The 19,601-nt window shown below is 34.7% G+C and overlaps 3 protein-coding genes across 3 annotated transcripts; all 3 read right to left on the bottom strand.

Moving 5' to 3' along the window:
• Nucleotides 1-715: 715 nt before the first annotated feature.
• Nucleotides 716-3,273, bottom strand: LOC116117576 (cytochrome P450 93A3-like). The gene is made up of 2 exons (XM_031403588.1): nt 2,290-3,273; nt 716-1,404 (listed from the first exon to the last, which is right to left on the bottom strand). Exons 1-2 carry the CDS (start codon nt 3,196-3,198, stop codon nt 775-777), a joined length of 1,539 nt encoding a protein of 512 aa, XP_031259448.1. The 5' UTR covers nt 3,199-3,273; the 3' UTR covers nt 716-774.
• An 8,593-nt stretch (nt 3,274-11,866) lies between these two features.
• On the bottom strand, nt 11,867-14,290 carry LOC116117569 (3,9-dihydroxypterocarpan 6A-monooxygenase-like). Its single transcript, XM_031403580.1, has 2 exons — nt 13,297-14,290; nt 11,867-12,630 (listed from the first exon to the last, which is right to left on the bottom strand). Exons 1-2 carry the CDS (start codon nt 14,206-14,208, stop codon nt 11,989-11,991), a joined length of 1,554 nt encoding a protein of 517 aa, XP_031259440.1. The 5' UTR covers nt 14,209-14,290; the 3' UTR covers nt 11,867-11,988.
• A 2,260-nt stretch (nt 14,291-16,550) lies between these two features.
• Nucleotides 16,551-18,612, bottom strand: LOC116117591 (3,9-dihydroxypterocarpan 6A-monooxygenase-like). Its single transcript, XM_031403612.1, has 2 exons — nt 17,683-18,612; nt 16,551-17,271 (listed from the first exon to the last, which is right to left on the bottom strand). Exons 1-2 carry the CDS (start codon nt 18,589-18,591, stop codon nt 16,630-16,632), a joined length of 1,551 nt encoding a protein of 516 aa, XP_031259472.1. The 5' UTR covers nt 18,592-18,612; the 3' UTR covers nt 16,551-16,629.
• Between the last annotated feature and the right edge of the window lie 989 nt (nt 18,613-19,601).

Below are 19,601 nucleotides of genomic sequence, written 5' to 3'. Positions count from 1 at the left end.
TGCATGCGTGTTAATTTTCTGATAGTTGGAAAATTACATAATGTATATCATATGCATTAGTTTTTGCGTTGGTCTTTGATAGTTTGATGTGACCTAATTGTTATCATCGACAATTGCCCACCAGACCTATATGCTTAGTGGAGAGGAAGAATTTTGTGTTGATTTTTTTTTCACCTAATATACTAAAAATAGTATTAAGATATGGGTTGTATTTGTTTTTTAAAATTAATGAGGTCTAAATAAAATTCTCTATCTTTGTAAATTAGTAATGTATTTTTACATTAATTTTAGATTATAATTATACCCTTAAATTATGATTGATTGTTAATTACATATTAATGTTAAATATAGGTTAGTATAATAATTGTATAAAAAAATTATTTTAGAAATAATTAATAGATGTATGAGGACAAGAAGATTGTTTTGGCAAATCTGGGATTGAATATTGGTATCGAAATGGTTATCTTTAAATGTTCTATCTATTTATATAACTTTTGAAGACAATAAAAGTGTATTTTTTTTTTTTTTTTTTTTTCTAGGATTTGACGGAGAAAAATTTATAATATTGGTAATTTGACAAGGCATTTAATATACCAGAGAACAAACCCCAAAAGCAGTAATATATATGAAATTTAAAACAAAAGTAAATCTTACATTAACAAGTACAAAAATTTCCTCCAGCATACTGTGTATTTTTTTCCTTCGAAGTTTGCATAAAGAACCACACAATTAGGAAGGATCAGCAGGTCTAGTTTCTTATTCTTTCGTGAATAATCAGAGTAATGGAAGTGGATTAAGCCTAGTAACTGGGACACAAATTAGAGGATGAGCTCTTGGAAGAGTTAGTCCAGGTCCTTCTTCCATGTCAGCAGTGACAACTCCTCCAGAAAGCTTCCAATCAAAGCACTGAATCATAGCAGAAAGAGTTGCCTGAACCACGTTCAGTGCTAGTGAGGTTCCAGGGCATGATCTTCTTCCACTTCCGAAAGGCAACAGATGAAAATGTTGTCCTCGAACATCCAACTGACTCTTTCCATCTTCAACAACAAACCTTTCCGGGTGGAATTCAAGTGGGTTCTCCCAGTGGTTCGGATCTCTACCTATAGCCCATGTGTTAACGAAGAGTCTTGTCCTTGCTGGAATGTCGTAACCATTTATAGTGCAGTTTTCAGTTGACTCTCTCACGATCATTGGACCAGTGGGGTGAAGCCTTAGTGTTTCCTTTACTATAGCTTGGAGGTAGGGGAGGTTGGCAATGTCTGATTCTTCTACTAGTCTGCTCTTTCCTACTACAGAATCAATCTCTTCTCTTGCTTTTTTCATTATCTCTGGATGATTGATTAGTTCTGACAGCGCCCATTCTACCGTTATAGCGGATGTATCAGTCCCAGCTGCAAAAATATCCTGTGCAATCCAGAAATTGTTTAGATTTTGTTTGGTGATATTTATTTTAAATAGTATAGTTTGAATAATTATGAATACCTGGGAGTTCTACTGCTCTAGAGAACAGAAGGTATATGCAATGGACAACGTAAATTAATGTTTCTTCACACCGGAAAACAGCGGACATACTTATGCTTCACATCAAGATTCTCCATAAGGCAACAGACATCAGATTGCTTAAACTCTAATTATTGATGCGTTAAGAGTTTGAAATGGTTGACATATCAGACATTAGACAGTCACATTCATCGCAAGTTGACTGGGTCAAAGAAAAATTGTAAATTGTTGACCTGAACTTGGGAGGAATAAATTCAAGTTATATATGAGAATCCAGATATGGAAAATTTAATTAAAATACTATTTCAAGTTTGGAATTAATTAAATAATCATAAAGTTTGAAACTCTTTACTAAATGAGCATTGACTTAAGTGATATAAACTTATCGCTTAAGCGATGTAAGTTTATCTCTTAAACGATATGTTCAAATCGTTAGCTTATCTACAAGTTTATCTCTTAAGCAATATGTTCAAATCGCTTAAGCAATGAAAATTTATGATTATTTAATTCATTCCAAACTTAAAATAGTGTTTTAATAGTCCGTCAAATACCTAACTACCATTATGCAACGTTGAGAGACTACTAATTTAACAGTATCGGCACCTTATCTGGACTTATGCTCAAGAAGGATTGGATTGGTAACCGTGCATGTTTGCCCATTTTAATTCTGTTTGCATTCAAGTAATAGAGCTTTAGGTAGATTACTTCCACTCAATTATTTACCAGTTAATCAGGAAGAGATTGATATTAGATATTAAAAATTCATGCATAGCTGCTAAAGATCCTTACCAGGATGAAGGACTTAATGTTTTCTCTGGTCAACTTCATTTCTGAGCTCTCATCTTCTGATATGTCCAGTAGAATGTCAAGTAAATCCTTCGGTGCCTCATCTCCACCTGTTTTCTTATTTATCTTCCTTGTCTCTTCATGCTCCTTTATAATTCTCTCCATCAAATTATCAAATTTGTCACGAACGTCCTTCAACCTTTTCCCAAACCCCTGCAGATCTAAGTTCTTGCAGAACCAAATAAAATCTTGCAAATTAAACTTCCCGGTAAGCTCAGCAACATCATGCACCAACTTCCTTATCTCATCGGCTTCTTCTTCATTACTGGAACATCTTTGGCCCATAGTCATTCTGGATACTACGTGATTTGCCATCCCTATAAGCTCTCGTCCAACATCAGCTGCCTCCCTTGCGTTTGCTTTATTTAGCATCAACTGCAAAAACTGCTTTATCTCTTCAGACCTGACTGGAAGAAAATTTTTAAGAGTTGGGCCACTAAGAAGTTCAGTCATGCATACTTTCTTCATGAACTTCCAGTAAGGTCCGTAAGGAGTAAATGAGAAATCAGCTGAGCCATATGTGAGATAGTCAACAGCAGCTATGCATGGACGGTCAAGGAAAGAAAATTCATGTGTTTTGAGAAACTCTTTAGCTATTTCAGGGGAGGAAGCAACAACACAAGGGACAGAACCAAGGAACAGATGAATTAATGGTCCATAGCGAGTTGAAAGCTTGTGAAAAGCTTGGTGAGGTATTGGACCAAGAAGGTGTAGATGTCCAATGATTGGTAAGGCCAGCGGGCTTGGTGGAAGACGATACGTGGTCTTGGTTTTTCTCAAGATTGCTTTGACCAAAATCACGGAGACCAGCCAAACGAAGAAAAGTATGAAGTAGCCTTGATAATCGGCCATGGAGGATCTTAATTAGCGACAGTAATACTGATTAAGCTATTGCTTTCAATTTTCAGAAAGCTGTTTATATAAGGGCAAGGAGGGTTGAAACTATGGAGACGGCAGAAAGATTCTGTGTGTTTCTTACAACTGAATTTTGAATTAGATTCGCTGAGCATTTCTTTGCCTTGTAGCCTGGGGCTTCAGCAATGACTACAACCATTGATAGTACTAGTCTGAAAGCTGCCTGTCAATATTGCCAAATTAAGATTTGAACTTTTTCTGGTTTCAAGAAATATAGATAATTCATAAGAAAGTTTGACAACATAGTTATTGACTTTGGTTATTGTCTTTCTGCCTTCAATTCAGGCTACTTGGGAGCGAAGATTGGATGAGTGATAATATATGTATGCAATTTATGCTATGCATCTTATTTTATGTTTTGTTCCTTGTCTTATCTTATTTGTATGCTAATTGGGTAAGCTTTTATTTTAGTATTATGTCTTAATTCCATTAATATCACGTCATGTTTACAGTTTTGAACACTAGCATTTGGTCTTTGCAACAAGTGGCTGGCAGGGTACAAACGGAACTTTGACCAGTCACTTTGACATTTCCATAGCTGCCATAAACCGCAATGTCATTTGCCGGCCAAGCAACGTACAGGATCTTAAGCAAATAATAAGGAAATCTTTACTTGTAGTTTATGTTTTGTGCCCGATGTCATTTAAGCAATTATTAAATAATGTAAGACAAACTTAACAAATTACTGCTATTACCATTCCAACCTAATACAGTAGATAATTAGATATTGTTTGTTTTGATTTTGGGCTTAATGTAATAATCTAGGGCTTATAAGCTAGTTAGCCTAAACTCTTATTTCGGGGTGGCAAGCCTAGTTTGTTACCGATTTTATCGGTTCACTGTGCAGCTCCACGAATTTTTTTTTTGAAAATCCTACTTTTAATATTCTTTTTAAAAAAAAAATTGTGAAGGGAATTTCAGACTTTACACGGAAAATTAGGTATTAGCTAACGGAAAAAATAAATAAGAGTTATAAACTGAAAACGACAAAGTTTTCTTCTCATCAATATATATTATTTAGTTGATGTTTAATAAATAAGTCATTTACACACACACTTTCGCTTTCGGGAATCCACATTCCAGATGATGTGTATCCTTTAATTTATCTAAACACATGTTTACTCAATTAAAGTGTGAGACTTATAATTATTAGCAATTTGCCTCTCAATTTAACAAGAAATATGACAACTATCGAAATTCGAACGTTTCTGTTTTAAAATTTTGCGTAAGTTTCTCCTTTGTTTTTTGTTTGATAAGTTCAGTGAAAAGTTACTCGTGTAGTCTCATTAATTTTGTGAGGTTTATTTCTTCTTGTTCTGGTGTCATTCCGTGGTTTCTATTTAATGTTACTCTGAGTACGGGGTCTCTTGTTATGTGAACTTTCTTTGATGAACTAATGAAACTAGCATGCTTGATTTATATAAATTTGTAAATCAAAAGCTATCAGATCTTCATGCATGGGAAGTAGGCAAAGATAAAAAAGGGCAACCATATACAAGTACTTGTAGCCAAAACACTTTCACACGAAACCACACTGCAGGCACTGCCTATTACAGATTCGCATGGAAAGCTTTTAGCTACATCCAGCAAATTAACTGCAGATTATATGGGCAGGAAACTACCACCTTTAGAATTAATACAATACAATTTGCATAAAGAGAAAACTGGAAATCTAACATTTACAACGATGAATGGCCCATCCCATTGCCTCTCTCATCCATTAAATGGCCAAATGGAAGCTTGTGAAGAGCTTGTGAGGTATAGGGCCAAATAGGTGAAGCCGCTAAGGTGTCCAATGATCGGAAAGGCTCTGGGACTAGCGGAAGACTGGCTTTGTCCGAATTTTGGTATAGAGGAAAGTACTCAAATCAACCATGTATATTTGGTTTGGAAGAGTAAGCTGGAGCAGTTTGAGATTCCAGGCGTTCTTATTGGTTGTTTCTCCAGGGGATGGAGGACAGCTAAAGTTATTCTATTCTATAATGGTTGTTTCACATGGGTACGTTCAACCACAATAGTTATTTGATATTGAACAATGCATGCGCGATGAGTTGAAACCGTAGGTTGCGAAAGCTTATTATTGTTTCTTTCTGCGATTAATTACTTGAGGCATTATAGTTATTATATAACCTACAATGTCTGGACTGGACCAATATCTTGCTGTAGATAAAAAATCTACCGTCATGAAAATAGGGTGTGATCCCGTGAGGTTGAGGTCACTAACATCCGTTAGACCTACACACATGAAAGGGCAAGCGTGAAGCTTCCGGAAAATACTGAGGTGGTGTTTGCCGTAGGCACTCCGACGCTCAGTCAGCAAGGCTGAAAGAGATTTAATAAGAATTAAGGAGAAGAAGAATACAGGAGTCTTGTCGGAGGCTAGGACTACGGCAGAGGCGTCAGGTTCTTGGGAGCAAGAACTTAGGAGCAATAGATGGTTTTGAGTAGTGTAGATTGACTGTGAGAGATTGCATGCTTAATAAGAGGGCAAACCTCTGTTTTATAGTGAACCCAAGGGGTTGGAATCCTAGTAGGATATTGAGTCCTCTTTTGGGAGATAATCCCTATCATAAAGAGATATGATTTCTTAACCTTATCAGATTAAGTTTAATAGTTTAAATAAGAGTTGGAATCTTAGTAGGACGCTAAGCCTATTTTGGGAGATAACCCTATCATGAAAGAGATATGATTTCTTGACCTTATCAGATCAAGTTAATAGTTTGAGTAAGATTTGAAATCTTAGTAGAAGAGAAATAGAATGAGAATCTGATTTCCTATTTATACTCTGTTGCAGGCTAATGGGCTGAACCCAGTTTAGCTTTAACTTATAGGATAGCCCAACTCATAAAGTGGGTAGTTCACAAGTGATTTTAAGCATAGGCCTAATCGGATTGGGTTGAGGCCTTGGGCCGTGACATGTTTATTTCGTTATTGGACCCCGTTAAGCCCAAGACGATTTTTTGCCCTAACACTTGCTATGATCGTTTTGATCATGATTAATATAATAATTGTGTACTACTTGCTTTCACGTATTTAATGTGAGTATTTCTTTGACAATTTTTTTTATATACATTTGGTACAAGTGCTTCTTAGATTAACAAACGACTGAAAATGTATCGTTTTTTAATTGAGGCGATTTAGAACACCACCGTGAAGTACGGATATGATTCTCGTGTTGTTTTCATCTGATTCTGGGTTCTTGTTTTTTTTCTTTTTTGTACTTGCGTTTCTTCTATCGTCGTTGGTTTTTTGTTTTAAAATGTTGCTCGTTTTTGAGGTTTTCTGATTTGTTTTGGATTCTTTGTTCTAGGTGTTTTTATTCAAATTGAATTATAATAATTATCTCTTCAATCATGGGTAACTGACAGTTAAACCTAAGGTTTACCATTACGTCATGATCTCAAGAGATAACACAGCTCTGACGAACAGTAGTGTTCCACTAGAAGGGGGGTGGGAGTGGTTCAATTGACCTCCTGACTTTTAAAAATTTGTGCTATGTTTTACAAATAACCCTATATAAAATTAAAATATCAAAAGTTGCGTATATTATTATACCCAATAAATACATTTTTTTTGTTTTGGGGGCTGTGAAACTAAAAGTAAACCCTTTTTCTCCTGCTAAAAGTAAAACTCATCATTCTCCTTCCCTCAGACGTCTTCTTCCTCTTCAATAATATATAAAGTCAATTCTTTTCCTTTAAGGTTTATCCACACAAGTATAATTTTCTCTCCTATCAAGCCAACAAGTCCCTTTTTTCTTCAATTTTCCAGGTAATACATTTTTGTTGTATTATTTTATTTTAAAAGTTTAAGATTAAATTATAGATTAGGATTTAGGAAGATAAAATTGTCATTGGACCACAAATTGCATCCATTTTTATTATTTGTAATGATATATTGAAGTTAAGAGAAGTAAGAAGATAGTTTTTAAAAATTATTTGGAGTTGGCCTTGGGACCAATTGTTTTACCCATTCCATATTGCCCTTTTTTTTGTTTTTTATATGGAGAAGATGAGTTCTTGGGACCACATTGTTTTACTAATTTTTATCTTTGTTATATAAAAGGTTTGATTCAAATGAATTTTGGAGTTGTTTGAGACCACATTGTTTTACAATTATAACCAAATTTATGTTTTTTTTAATGGAGAGGATGAGTTTTGGAACATATTGTTTACCCATTTTTATCTTTGTTATATAAAGTGTTTGATTCAAATGGATTTTGGAGTTAGCCAATGACATATTTGTGTTGTTTTTTTTTATGGAGAAGATGGGTTCTTCATTCTGGGACTACATTATTTTACCCTTTTTATATTTGTTATAAAAAAGTGTTTGATTCAAATGAGAGTTAATTTTAATTGTTTTACAATGTTATAAAAAAGTGGATTTAATTATACAAGTGATTGGTATTTGAATAGATTTTTTACACATATCAATTGAATTTTAGCCAAGTATATAAGATATATTTAAAAAAAAATATTACATTAAGATCTATTTCAATTCAATTTCTATTACTTTAATTTAATTTTTGTTAAAGTACTTACAAATTAGGAAAAGAAAGAGATATACTTGTGAGTTGTGATGTGTATGTATTGTTAGAATACTTTAACTTATTAGCTTTATAAATTTTTATAGTAGTTGTAATTTCACTTATCTTAATAATTATTATTGTATACATAGATTATTGTTATTGTTTGGTTTTACTGAGTGCATAGCTTGTTTTGTTGTATTTTTCTCTATTAAGTAATAATATATTATTGTTTTGAAATAGTATGGAGAGATATTTCAAAAGAAAGTCAATAATGATCTCATCATTTTAACAAAAGGAAAATATTGGTGATTCAAGTAAAAATGTGGATGTTGATTTGTGAGGTCTTCTTACGGATCCAGGCTTAAGACCTCGAATTTCAGATTATGATCCTAATATTCAAGATCAAATTCGAAGAATATATTTGGAAATGGGTCCTTGTCAACCTAAGGGCCATAAGTTTCCTTCTAGATATTTTGGTGGATTTTCAAGACGTTTTGTTGTTTCTTAGTTTAGTGAATTTGAACAATGGTTGGAATATAGTATAGCTAAAGATGTTGCGTTTTGTCTTTATTGCTATCTTTTTAAGCCATGTGGTGATAAAGGGGGTGGTGATCACTTTGTTAGTCAAGGGTTTTCAAATTGGAAAAAGAAAGAAAAATTGAATATTAATGTTGGAGGTTCTAATAGTGCTCATAACCAAGCTCGAAAAATGTGTGAAACATTATTGAATCAAGACCAACATATTCAGACATTTTTTTATCGACATTCTTCTCAAGCATGAACAGAGTGTCAAACTCGTTTAAATGTTATAGTTGATTGTATTCGTTTTCGTCTAAGGCAAGGACTTGCATTTCGTGGTCATGATGAATCCTATGATTCAAGCAACCAAGGGAATTTTCTCGAGCTTCTACAATTTCTTGCTAATCATAATGAAGATCACAATGTTGTTGCTTTCAAGAATGCTCCTGATAATCTCAAATTGACATCACCTGAGATTCAAAAAGACATTGTAAGTGCTACTTCAAATAAAACCGTAAGTGCTATCATTAGAGATTTGGGAGATTCATTATTCGCTATAATGATTGATGAATCTTGTGATATCTCTAGGAAGGAACAAATGGCTATCGTCTTACGTTATGTTAACAAGAATTAACTTATTGTGGAGCGTTTTCTAGGTGTTGAACACGTTATTAGTCCCACAACTCTCTCACTCAAGGCAACACTAGATAATTTCTTTTCAAGGCATGGGTTGAGTTTTTCTAGACTGCGAGGACAAGGTTATGATGGAGCTAGTAATATACAAGGAAAATTTAATGGTTTGAAGACATTGGTTTTGAAAGAGAATAGATGTGCTTATTATATTCATTGTTTTGCCCATCAATTCCAGTTGACTCTTGTGGCTTTGGCAAAAAAACTATGATGATGTTAGTGATCTTTTTAATATCGTGACGATTGTGGTTAATATTGTCGATGCTTCGTCAAAGCGTTGCAATCTTCTTAGAGATAAACAAGCTTATAAACTTTCAAGTGGAAAATGTCTCAATCAAGAGACTAATCTGCAACGTGTCAGTGATACGCGTTGGGGCTCGCATTATGGTACGTTAATGAGCATAATCCTGATGTTTTCATCCATTATCAATGTTCTTGAAATTGTGGCAAAAGATGGGTCAAACTTTGAGCAAAGATTTCATGCAAAAAAACATATTTAAATTGATGCAATCATTTGACTTTGTGTTTAGTCTATTTTTGATGAAAGATATACTTGACTGTACAAATGAACTTTTTCAAGCACTACAAAGAAAACATCAAGATATTGTAAATGCTATGAATTTGGTTGAAGCATGTAAGCAAGTTTTACAATTGATGAGGGATAATTGATGGGAGACTTTATTAAGCAAAGTTTATTCTTTTTGTGCTAATTATGACATTGATGTTCCTAATATGGATGACAAGTTTTTTATTCAAGGGCGATCACAACGCAAGGCTCAAGATATCACAAACGTGCATCATTATCGCATTGAATTATTTTATAATGTCTTAGATATGCAGCTTCAAGAGTTGAATCGTTTCAATGAGGTAAACACTGAATTGCTTATTTGTTTGGCATGTTTATGTCCAAATGAATCGTTTGTTGTTTTTGATAAACAGAAATTGATACGCCTTACTGAACTTTATCCTGATGATTTTTCTGACTTGGAACTCATAACACTTGATTCTCAACTTGATGTTTACATTTTGGATATGCACTCTAATGTCAAATTTATGGGATTGAAAGGGATTGGAGATCTGGCAAAAATAATGGTTGAAACTAAGAAGGATAGAGTGTTTCCATTAGTTTATTTGTTAATGAAATTGGCATTAATTCTACATGATGCCACTGCTAGTGTAAAGAGAGTATTTTCAACAATGAATTTTGTGAAGAATCGTTTGCGAAATAGAATGAGTGATCAATGGTTGAATGATAGCTTAGTTGTGTATATAGAGAAAGATGTATTTGATAATATTGATAATGAAGTCATTATACAATACTTTTAAAAGATGAAATCCCGTCGAGGACAATTATAAATGTACTAGTTAACGATAATTTTATAAATACAAAATTTATGCTTATGTTAATTTAAAATTGTATTGTTTTTTTGTAACTTTGACCCTATACATTATTTTTGCTATGCCTCTGTTCATCACCGGTTAGGGAGCTTCAGGGGCACAATAAAATTGTTACAAAAGGATAGATTTAAAGGAAAAGATGGCTATTCCACCCCGAAAGAGTAAATCTCAGTTCCAAATGTATGGTTAACTTCTATTCCCTATGAATTAGCCAAATTTGTATATATTAGCTGTACGTGTAAGTTTAAAATCGATTTTTTTATGAAAATTGCAAATTTTACTATATCCTGTAAATGATATCAGAATTATGTTTCAAGTTCTTGCAGGGAAGAAATGAGACACTTCTTGTATTTAACAAATATACAAGTAAAAAATTAAGTTCGAGTCAGTTGTTATACTGGTTCGATGATTTGTATAGTTTGTTTCTGAACCGTTTGGTTTCCTTATAATTAAAATTTTATGATAGAGTAAAGGACGTATATAACAGTAATTATGAATCATCCTTTTTCTAAGAATTCTCAGACATGACGATTTTCAAAACGCATGAACTCAAAAACCCAAAATCAAACAAATTATATATAACACTGAGACTTGCTTGGGTTTACACTTTACAGGAAGTGAGATGGTTTGAGAAAGAGAACAATTAGAAATGAGAAAGGGAGGGTTTGTTATATTTGCTTACGTGTCACTTCTTGACACGTGTTCAAATATAATTGTTTTTTAAGTAAATTATTTGACTTTTTTAGTTGTTTAGCTTTAGTTTTTTCTCTCATCAATATTTTTTTTTTTTTTTTCAATTTATTATTTTCCAAGAAGAAATAATAATACTAATTTGCTGTTATTAGCTCAAGTTATTATTCATTAACAATATATGATATCACAGTAATATGAACTTTCTTCATCCCTGTTGTATCATTTACCATGTTTTTTTTTTTTTTTTTAGTTTATGTTCTTTTGTTCAGATACTGAAAATTGACTCACCTAATCTCAATAATTCTTTTGTTCGCTGGTAGAAAATTAATTTGTCCTGAATTGTTATTAGGACCATAACACGGGACGACAGAGTTTTTTCCTCTATTTCTTGTTGATATTTTGTCATTTGCTGGTTTCTATGTTGCTCTGAGTACAAGGATCTGCTTTTATTGTGAACGAATTTCTGAATAAACCAATGAAATTAGCATGCTTGATAAACATCAACAGATAAATCCATAAGCTAATAGATCTTCATCGGAAAAGCAAACGTAAACCAGAACACTGAAAACTGAAAACCACACTGCAGACACTGCCCATTTACAAATTCACATGGCAAGCTTTAAGAAACATTCAGCAAGCTTCCAATTATTATGGGCAGAATTCACGACCTGTCTTCAGATTTTATACAATTTTCACAGCGAGAAACATGGACCATCTCCTAAGAACATCCACAATGATGAATGGTCCAACACCATTGTTAACCTCCCTCATCCCTTAACATGACAAATTAAAGTTGGTCCTTTTTTGGGCCAAAGGGCAGAGTCTAAACGGATTGAAATGCTTTGCCTTTAACAAGGGAAGATTATTATTGACAAAATATCACATAAAATCTGTGTCTTTTAGAATGATGGAAATGGCTTGAGCCTAGCCACTGGGACACAAACCAAAGGCTTAGCTCTGAGAAGGGTCATACCACGTTTCTCTTCCATGTCAACTTTACCATTCACTGCATTTCCAGCTTTCCACTCAAAGCACTGTATCAGAGCTCCGAGGGTTGCTGGAACTACTTGAAGTGCTAGTGAAGCTCCAGGGCAGCTTCTTCTTCCAGTTCCAAAAGGCAGCAGACTAAAATTCATTCCCCTCACATCCAACAGCTGGTTCTTTGCTTTCCACTCTGGGCTAAGAAACCTTTCTGGTCTGAACTCAAGTGGGCTTTCCCACTGGCTTGGATCCCTTCCAAGAGACCACACGTTAACAAAGAGTCGGGTTTGGGCTGGAATTTGGTATCCCGAAATAGTACAGTCTTCAATTGATTCTCTCACAACCAATGGGCCACCAGGGTGAAGCCTTAGTGTTTCCTTAACTACTGCTTGGAGGTATGGAAGGTTAGGAACGTCTGATTCCTCTACTATTCTCTTCTTTCCAACTACAGAATCAATTTCTTTTCTTGCTTTCTCCATAACTTCTGGGTTGTTAATCAGCTCTGCTACACCCCATGCTATGGTCACGGAAGATGTGTCCGTCCCGGCTCCAAATAGATTCTGTGAAATTCCGAGTTTACTGGTCAGTTCTCGTGCCCCAATATAATTCTAATTAACACTCTTCAGTAATTCTAAATTTCTAATCTTGTCATTTGATTTTATCTTCTCGTTCCTACCACTAGTTGATAATATTGTTGTTTTTCAGAAGTTTTAGTAATGAAGCAGAAGTAAAATGTTAATTTTGCCATAAATTTTGATTTGTGTGTTTGGGATTCCTTTATCGAAAGTACTTTAGTAAATTTGCCAAAGTACTGGAAAAGACTTTTAAGTAGTTGTCAAGTGCTCTCCCGAAGTCGAGAAGAAAAAATTCTTCAATTCTATTTACATTTTGAGTCAAAAACAGTCTCAGGAGCATCTTAAATTGGAATTAGGATGTTCTATTTATTTGAACTCTCGGTTTTTAAAGATCACACGTCTAGCTTTAGTTATGCGTATATATAATAATACATATACAATTTTTGGTTACAAACAAATTCAATAAATGAGGACAAGACATGATAATAAAAAATGGATGTAATATAGTTGGATTAGCAAAATTTGTAATATGTAGCAGTCTGATTGTATTTATATATCCATATGAAAACTTTTTTGTCAGGATTCAGAAACTTAAATGTGTGTATGTGCTGGTGTTATAGAAGTGCATGTGTGTGACAGACTTATAGTTACCATAATCAATGCCTTGACATTTTCTCTGGATAACCTCATCTCAGCGTTTTCATCTTCAGAAATATCAAGTAAGATATCAAGCAAATCCCCCACCTGTTCTTCACTTTTATTCATTTCCCTTTTCTGTTTCTCCTCTTTGTGCTCCCTTATAATTTTTTCCATCAGAATGTCATACCTGTTTCGAACATCTTTAAGCCTTTTCCCGTATCTCTGCAAATCTAAATCCTTGCAGAACCAAATTAAATCTTGTAAATTAAACTTGGTTCCAAGGCTATTCATCTCTTTCACCAATGTCCTCACCTCATCAGCTTTATCTTCATCATCAGAACACCTCTGGCTCACTAGCATTCTCGATATTATATTATTGGTCAATCTCATAAGTTGTGCTCCGACGTCAACTGCCTCACCAGCCTTTGCTTTCTCCGTAATTATCCTCAGAAACTGCCTCATCTCTTCACGCCTAACTGGAAGGAGCTGCTCCACAGTTCGACTTCCGAGAAGTTCAACCATGCAAAGTTTCTTCATGAACTTCCAAAGGGGTCCATACGGTGCCATCGCAAGATCAGCTAAACCGTATGTAAGGTAATCAAGATTGGTGAAATAGGGGCGGTTCATGAAATTACTTTCATGGTTTCTGAATATATCTTTAACTATTTCAGGGGAAGAAACAAGAAGACAAGGTTTTGAGCCGAGGAAGAAGTGAACAAGAGGTCCATGCTTGAGTGAAAGTTTGTGAAGAGCTTGGTGAGGTATAGGGCCAAGAAGGTGAAGGTGTCCAATGATTGGAATGGCTCTGGGGCTTGGTGGAAGACGAGCCTTCGCCCTAGTTTTGGTGTAGATGGTTAGGAGAAAGAAGAGGGAGAGTAGCCAGATAAGAAATAATAAAATGTACTCGTTTTGCAAATCAACCATGATTTGGTGTTGGAAGAGTAAGTCCTGGTGCAAGTTAGAGGTTCCAGAGATGTGCTTATATGGTTGCTTCCGCAGAGCGGCAGAGGTGTTTGGGGACCGCTAAGATGTATTTCTATATATTTTAAATTAGGATTTTGTCTCAATTTAAGCTTTTCTAAATTTCAAGATGATATAAGTGCATTTTCACTAATTTATGGTTCAGTTCAGAGCTAGTTCCCTATTATATTTCTATTTTGTAACTACCAATTACAAGTCTTTATTTGTTCAGGTAAAAGCTCGTGTCAACAGGGAATCTTAATCCATTTTACCGTGTAGTGACTGGGGAATTCAAGATCATATGCTACGACAATCAAATCTTTTGCTATTAATCTGAGGAGTAAACGACTTTTTCTCACCCAAGGTTTGCCTTAATGACATTTTTTTATCCAAAAAGTTTCAAGATACTATTTTTCCATTCAAAGTTTATATTCGGTTAATAATTAAAATACATTTCACTTTCTCTCCGATGTTTGGTAAGTTACCAAGAGTCAGGGTAAGAGGGGTTTTTGGGTTTTGTAGATTGGAGGCCGGTAGATTGAATGGTAGTGACCGATTGGATATTCATCATTAGAATCAACCAAAAATTAACTAAGAATAGGAAACTCTAGTTTTATAGTAGTCAACAGTAGGCAAAAAATAAGATATCAGAATGGGAGGGGTTTTTGGGTGAGAAAGTGTCGTTAAGGCAAACCTAGGTTAGGAAAAGTCGTTTACTCTTAATCTGAGGCTCATTAAGGCTCTGAGCCGTTATGTTGTTATACTATTGTTATATATCTTATGAGGGGACCTATTACATATCTTGCTTTAATCTGTCATTTTGATAATTGATAGCTGACCAATAGAATCACCATTATATTGTATAGGGACAGGTTTAAGATACATATAATTTTTCTATGCAAATTATTTCTTCAATTAACATCAACTTTGTTATTTAAAAATTGTATGATTAGAGATATATCAAAATCATAGGATGTATTATAATGAAATTATTGTCAATATCAGCGACGTAGAACGCAAGAATTGACTTAAACTTTGATGAAAGTAATGGAACTTGTGTTGATAACCAAAAGTTTGATGCATCATACAAATTATTTGGTGGTGGTCCTCCTGGTTAAGGTGGTCCTTAAGGTTGTTTAGTTATTTCAGCCGGAAATGCCAAGAGTGAGCCAGCACTTGTCATCGATCAGTGGTCCTCAATATAACATGATAAAGGAGTTTTATCTGCTCCGAAATAATCAAATATTATTCTCATAGTTTTCTTCAATGCTTTAGGGTTTAGATTGAAGACGCCTGTGTTTACATTGGTTGCAATGCTTTTCATCAAATATATATCATGTGGATGTAGATTCCGCTCTTACATCGTCTTCCAAGTTTAATTTTTTAAATGCAACAATTAATTAATATCGTGGTCCTTGCTAAGTTAATTTCTAGAAGGTTTAGTTGATGCTTCGTATGTAATGTAATGTTTATCTGTAGAAGGGCTTAGTCGATGGTTGGAATATGCACTGTAATTAACTGTGCCATTCTAAGTACTTGGCCTTGTGTTAGATTTATTTGTTTGCGAATCCGGGAAAGAAGGAAATAGATATCTGATGCTACGCTTCTTAGACGTAACAAATTAACCACGGAAACATTATCTTATTTCATTTGGTGATTTAGAACAGCAATAAGAATTACAAAAGTAATTCAATATTTTTTCTCCTGGTGGGTCATGTGGGTTTCAGATAGAGTTATTTATTTCCCTTTGTACCTTTTTGTCATAACCTGTGAGAACCGAAAGTGCTCATCACCTCTTTTTTTTTTTTTTTTTTTTTTTTTTTTGAGTAACCGGAGTGTTCGGGTTGGTTTACACGCACCTCTATTAATTCTTGAGGTCTATTAAACAAAGTAATCTCTGAGGTCCATTAAACATCCTATAAGTTTAAAATATCAAATAAATTATAATGTTATTATGGTAAGTAACCTTAATGTTTAAATCTAAAAACTCAAAAAATTAAGCAAATTTCTTTGACCGTCAGACTAATCCTTGGAGTTAAACATGCTCATCACATCTTAGCGAGCTTTCATGCAATCAAATTGTTACCAATTCGCAAAGGGATAGATAATAGATTTATGTAAATTTGTCACTAAAGCATCGGTTCTATATCAAAATTGCAAATTGTACTAGAACCTGTAAATGACACTAGAATTATATGTTTCGAAAAAGTTGCTGATCTGAGAAGGAAAGAAATTAAGTCCGGGTTAGTTCTCTTTGGTTATACGGGTTTGTAGAGTTTGTTTCTGAACCAGCTGGCTTGGTTTATTTATATTAATTAGATTTTGATGACAGATAAATTGAACATATGATATATAAATAGCATCATTCATAAAACATTGTGATGATCAAATTGATGGAAATGGAGTGAGCCTAGCCACAGGGGTGCAAACAAGGGAATGAGCCCTGCGAAGTGTTAGCCCAGGACCCTCTTCCATGTCAACAATATCATTCTCTCCATAACCAACTTTCAATTCGAAACACTGAATTATAGCAGCAATGGTTGTTGGAACAAAGTGTAATGCTAGTGTAGCTCCAGGGCAGCTTCTTCTACCACTTCCAAATGGTATCATCGGAAAATTCTGCCCCCTTACATCCAAAAACTGGTTGTTTCGACACCACTTTTCACTAAGAAACCTCTCAGGCCTGAACTCATGAGGGTTTTCCCAATGGCTGGAGTCCCTTCCAAGAGACCACAAGTTCACAAAGAGCCTAGTCTTTGCTGGAATCATGTAACCAGCAATAATGCAATCTTCAGATGATTCTCTTACAACTAAAGGGCCAGTAGGGTGAAGTCTTAGTATTTCCTTCACAATGGCTTGCAGATAAGGAAGATTTGCAATATCTGATTCTTCTACTATTCTGTTTTTTCCAACTACAGAATCAATCTCTTTTCTTGCTTTTTCCATCACATTCGGATGGTTGATTAGCTCTGCCAGTCCCCATTCTAACGTGATGGAAGATGTGTCCGTTCCAGCCCCAAATATATTCTGTCAAGATCCAAAAGTATAATAGTTTTAAAATCATCATCAGTCCATTAATTTGACAATTTCTCCTTAACTATAATAACCAATAATGTTATATGATTGATATAAAACTATTATTATCGGTGTCGTCATTCTTATTTCTTTATTGATATTTAAAACTTGCTCTGGTTGTTAGCTTTCCCTGTCCCAAAATGGTTGTGAACCAATGTCATTTTCAGTTTCAGATACTATACGGAAAAGACAAATATGTTTCAATAATCATCAGGGAAGAAACGTATACATGACTAACTATGAAAGATAGAGAGAATTGTAAACCAATGAAAGTTGTAATATGTTTATCCTAAGATAAAATCATGAAATGATATGGCCGAAAAAACAAAATTGCATATTTTAGTGTGTCTAGATAGTAGTTACCATAATGAAGGCTTTTATATTTGCTCTGGTCAATCTCATCTCTGCGTTTTTGTCTTCGAATATATGGAATAAAACATCAAGTAAATCCCTTTCGGAATCACCCTCATCGCCCATTTGCTTCCTCTTCTTCCTCGACTCTTCATGCTCCTTCATGATCCTCTCCATCATAACATCATACCTCTTCCGAGCATCCTCTAGCTTTCTTCTAAACCCTTGCAAATCCAACTTCTTACAAAACCAAATTGTATCTGACAGATTAAACTTAGCTCCCAACTGAGTCAACGCTTGCACCAATTTTCTCACCTCACCAGCTTCATCTTCTTTATCAGAACACCTTTGCCCCAGTGTCATTCTTGTTATTATGTTATTTGTCAACCTCATTAGCTCTCCTCCAAAATTTACCCTCTCACTTGCCTCAGCTTTCTTCAGCATTAACATTAGAAATCGCCTTGTTTCTTCCTGTCTAATGGGACGAAGTTGGTCTAGCCTTCTTCCACCAAGAAGTTGATTCATGCAAAGTTTCTTCATGAACTTCCAGTAAGGTCCATAATGCACTGTGGCAAAATCAGATGAACCATAGGTGAGGTAATCGAGATTGGCCGTTTTAGGGCGGTTCAGGAACTTAGTTTCGTTGGTTTTGAGAATTTCTTTGGCCATTTCTGGGGAAGAAGCAAGAACACAAGGTTTTGAACCAATGAAGAAATAAACCAAGGGACCATAGCGGGTTGATAGCTTATGAAGTGCTTGGTGGGTTACAGGACCAAGCATGTGGAGATGGCCAATGATTGGTAACCCTCGTGGGCTTGGTGGAAGCTGGGCCTGGGTCTGAGTCTTGCCCCAGATCGTTAGGAAGAAGATAATGGAAGCTATGCAGATAAGGAAAAGTGTTGCATCTTGCATGTCAGCCATGGTTTAAATGTTGCACGCTGGAGCTGGTTCAAGGAGCTTAAATAAATGAGTGACGTTAACATTTCTAAATATATTTTTAATAGGATTGGAGACGAGACGAGGTCTTTATATCTAATAACATCAGTCGTCAGTTGCCACGCTTCGTAATTAGTATTTGCTCACATTACAATAAACTCTGAAGATAAAAAGGATTTTTCAACTACCGAATATAGCTTAATTGTCTTTATTATTTGATGACACAATGTAAAATCGTTGGAGATAGAATAGAATCATTTATCTACCAGAAACTGTGAGCACGTACGACAACATGTGAAGAGCTCCAATGGCTCGAACATTGCCAGATCGATTCCTATCGCCGCCACCAATAACCAAAAAAAATTTTTAATGTTATTTCATGAGAACTGATGATGCCGAAAACTGGCCTTTCTTGCTTTAATCTGTCATTTTGATAATTGATAGCTGACCAATAGAATCACCATTATATTGTATAGGGACAGGTTTAAGATGCATATAATTTTTCTATGCAAATTATTTCTTCAATTAACATCAACTTTGTTATTTAAAAATTGTATGATTAGAGATATATCAAAATCATAGGATGTATTATAATGAAATTATTGTCAATATCAGCGACGTAGAACGCAAGAATTGACTTAAACTTTGATGAAAGTAATGGAACTTGTGTTGATAACCAAAAGTTTGATGCATCATACAAATTATTTGGTGGTGGTCCTCCTGGTTAAGGTGGTCCTTAAGGTTGTTTAGTTATTTCAGCCGGAAATGCCAAGAGTGAGCCAGCACTTGTCATCGATCAGTGGTCCTCAATATAACATGATAAAGGAGTTTTATCTGCTCCGAAATAATCAAATATTATTCTCATAGTTTTCTTCAATGCTTTAGGGTTTAGATTGAAGACGCCTGTGTTTACATTGGTTGCAATGCTTTTCATCAAATATATATCATGTGGATGTAGATTCCGCTCTTACATCGTCTTCCAAGTTTAATTTTTT

This window comes from Pistacia vera, unplaced genomic scaffold, assembly GCF_008641045.1.
Source record: "Pistacia vera cultivar Batoury unplaced genomic scaffold, PisVer_v2 Contig818, whole genome shotgun sequence".
Taxonomy (NCBI): domain Eukaryota; kingdom Viridiplantae; phylum Streptophyta; class Magnoliopsida; order Sapindales; family Anacardiaceae; genus Pistacia; species Pistacia vera.
The sequence above is the reverse complement of the archived record's forward strand: the minus strand, read 5'-3'. Positions and strand labels throughout refer to the sequence as shown.

Coding starts and splice junctions, on each gene's coding strand:
- LOC116117576 (XM_031403588.1), bottom strand. CDS start 3,198: ATGGCCGATTATCAAGGCTACTTCATACTTTTCTTCGTTTGGCTGGTC. Junction 1,405..2,289: donor ACATTAAGTCCTTCATCCTG/GTAAGGATCTTT, acceptor TGGATTGCACAG/GATATTTTTGCAGCTGGGAC.
- LOC116117569 (XM_031403580.1), bottom strand. CDS start 14,208: ATGGTTGATTTGCAAAACGAGTACATTTTATTATTTCTTATCTGGCTA. Junction 12,631..13,296: donor ATGTCAAGGCATTGATTATG/GTAACTATAAGT, acceptor GGAATTTCACAG/AATCTATTTGGAGCCGGGAC.
- LOC116117591 (XM_031403612.1), bottom strand. CDS start 18,591: ATGGCTGACATGCAAGATGCAACACTTTTCCTTATCTGCATAGCTTCC. Junction 17,272..17,682: donor ATATAAAAGCCTTCATTATG/GTAACTACTATC, acceptor GGATCTTGACAG/AATATATTTGGGGCTGGAAC.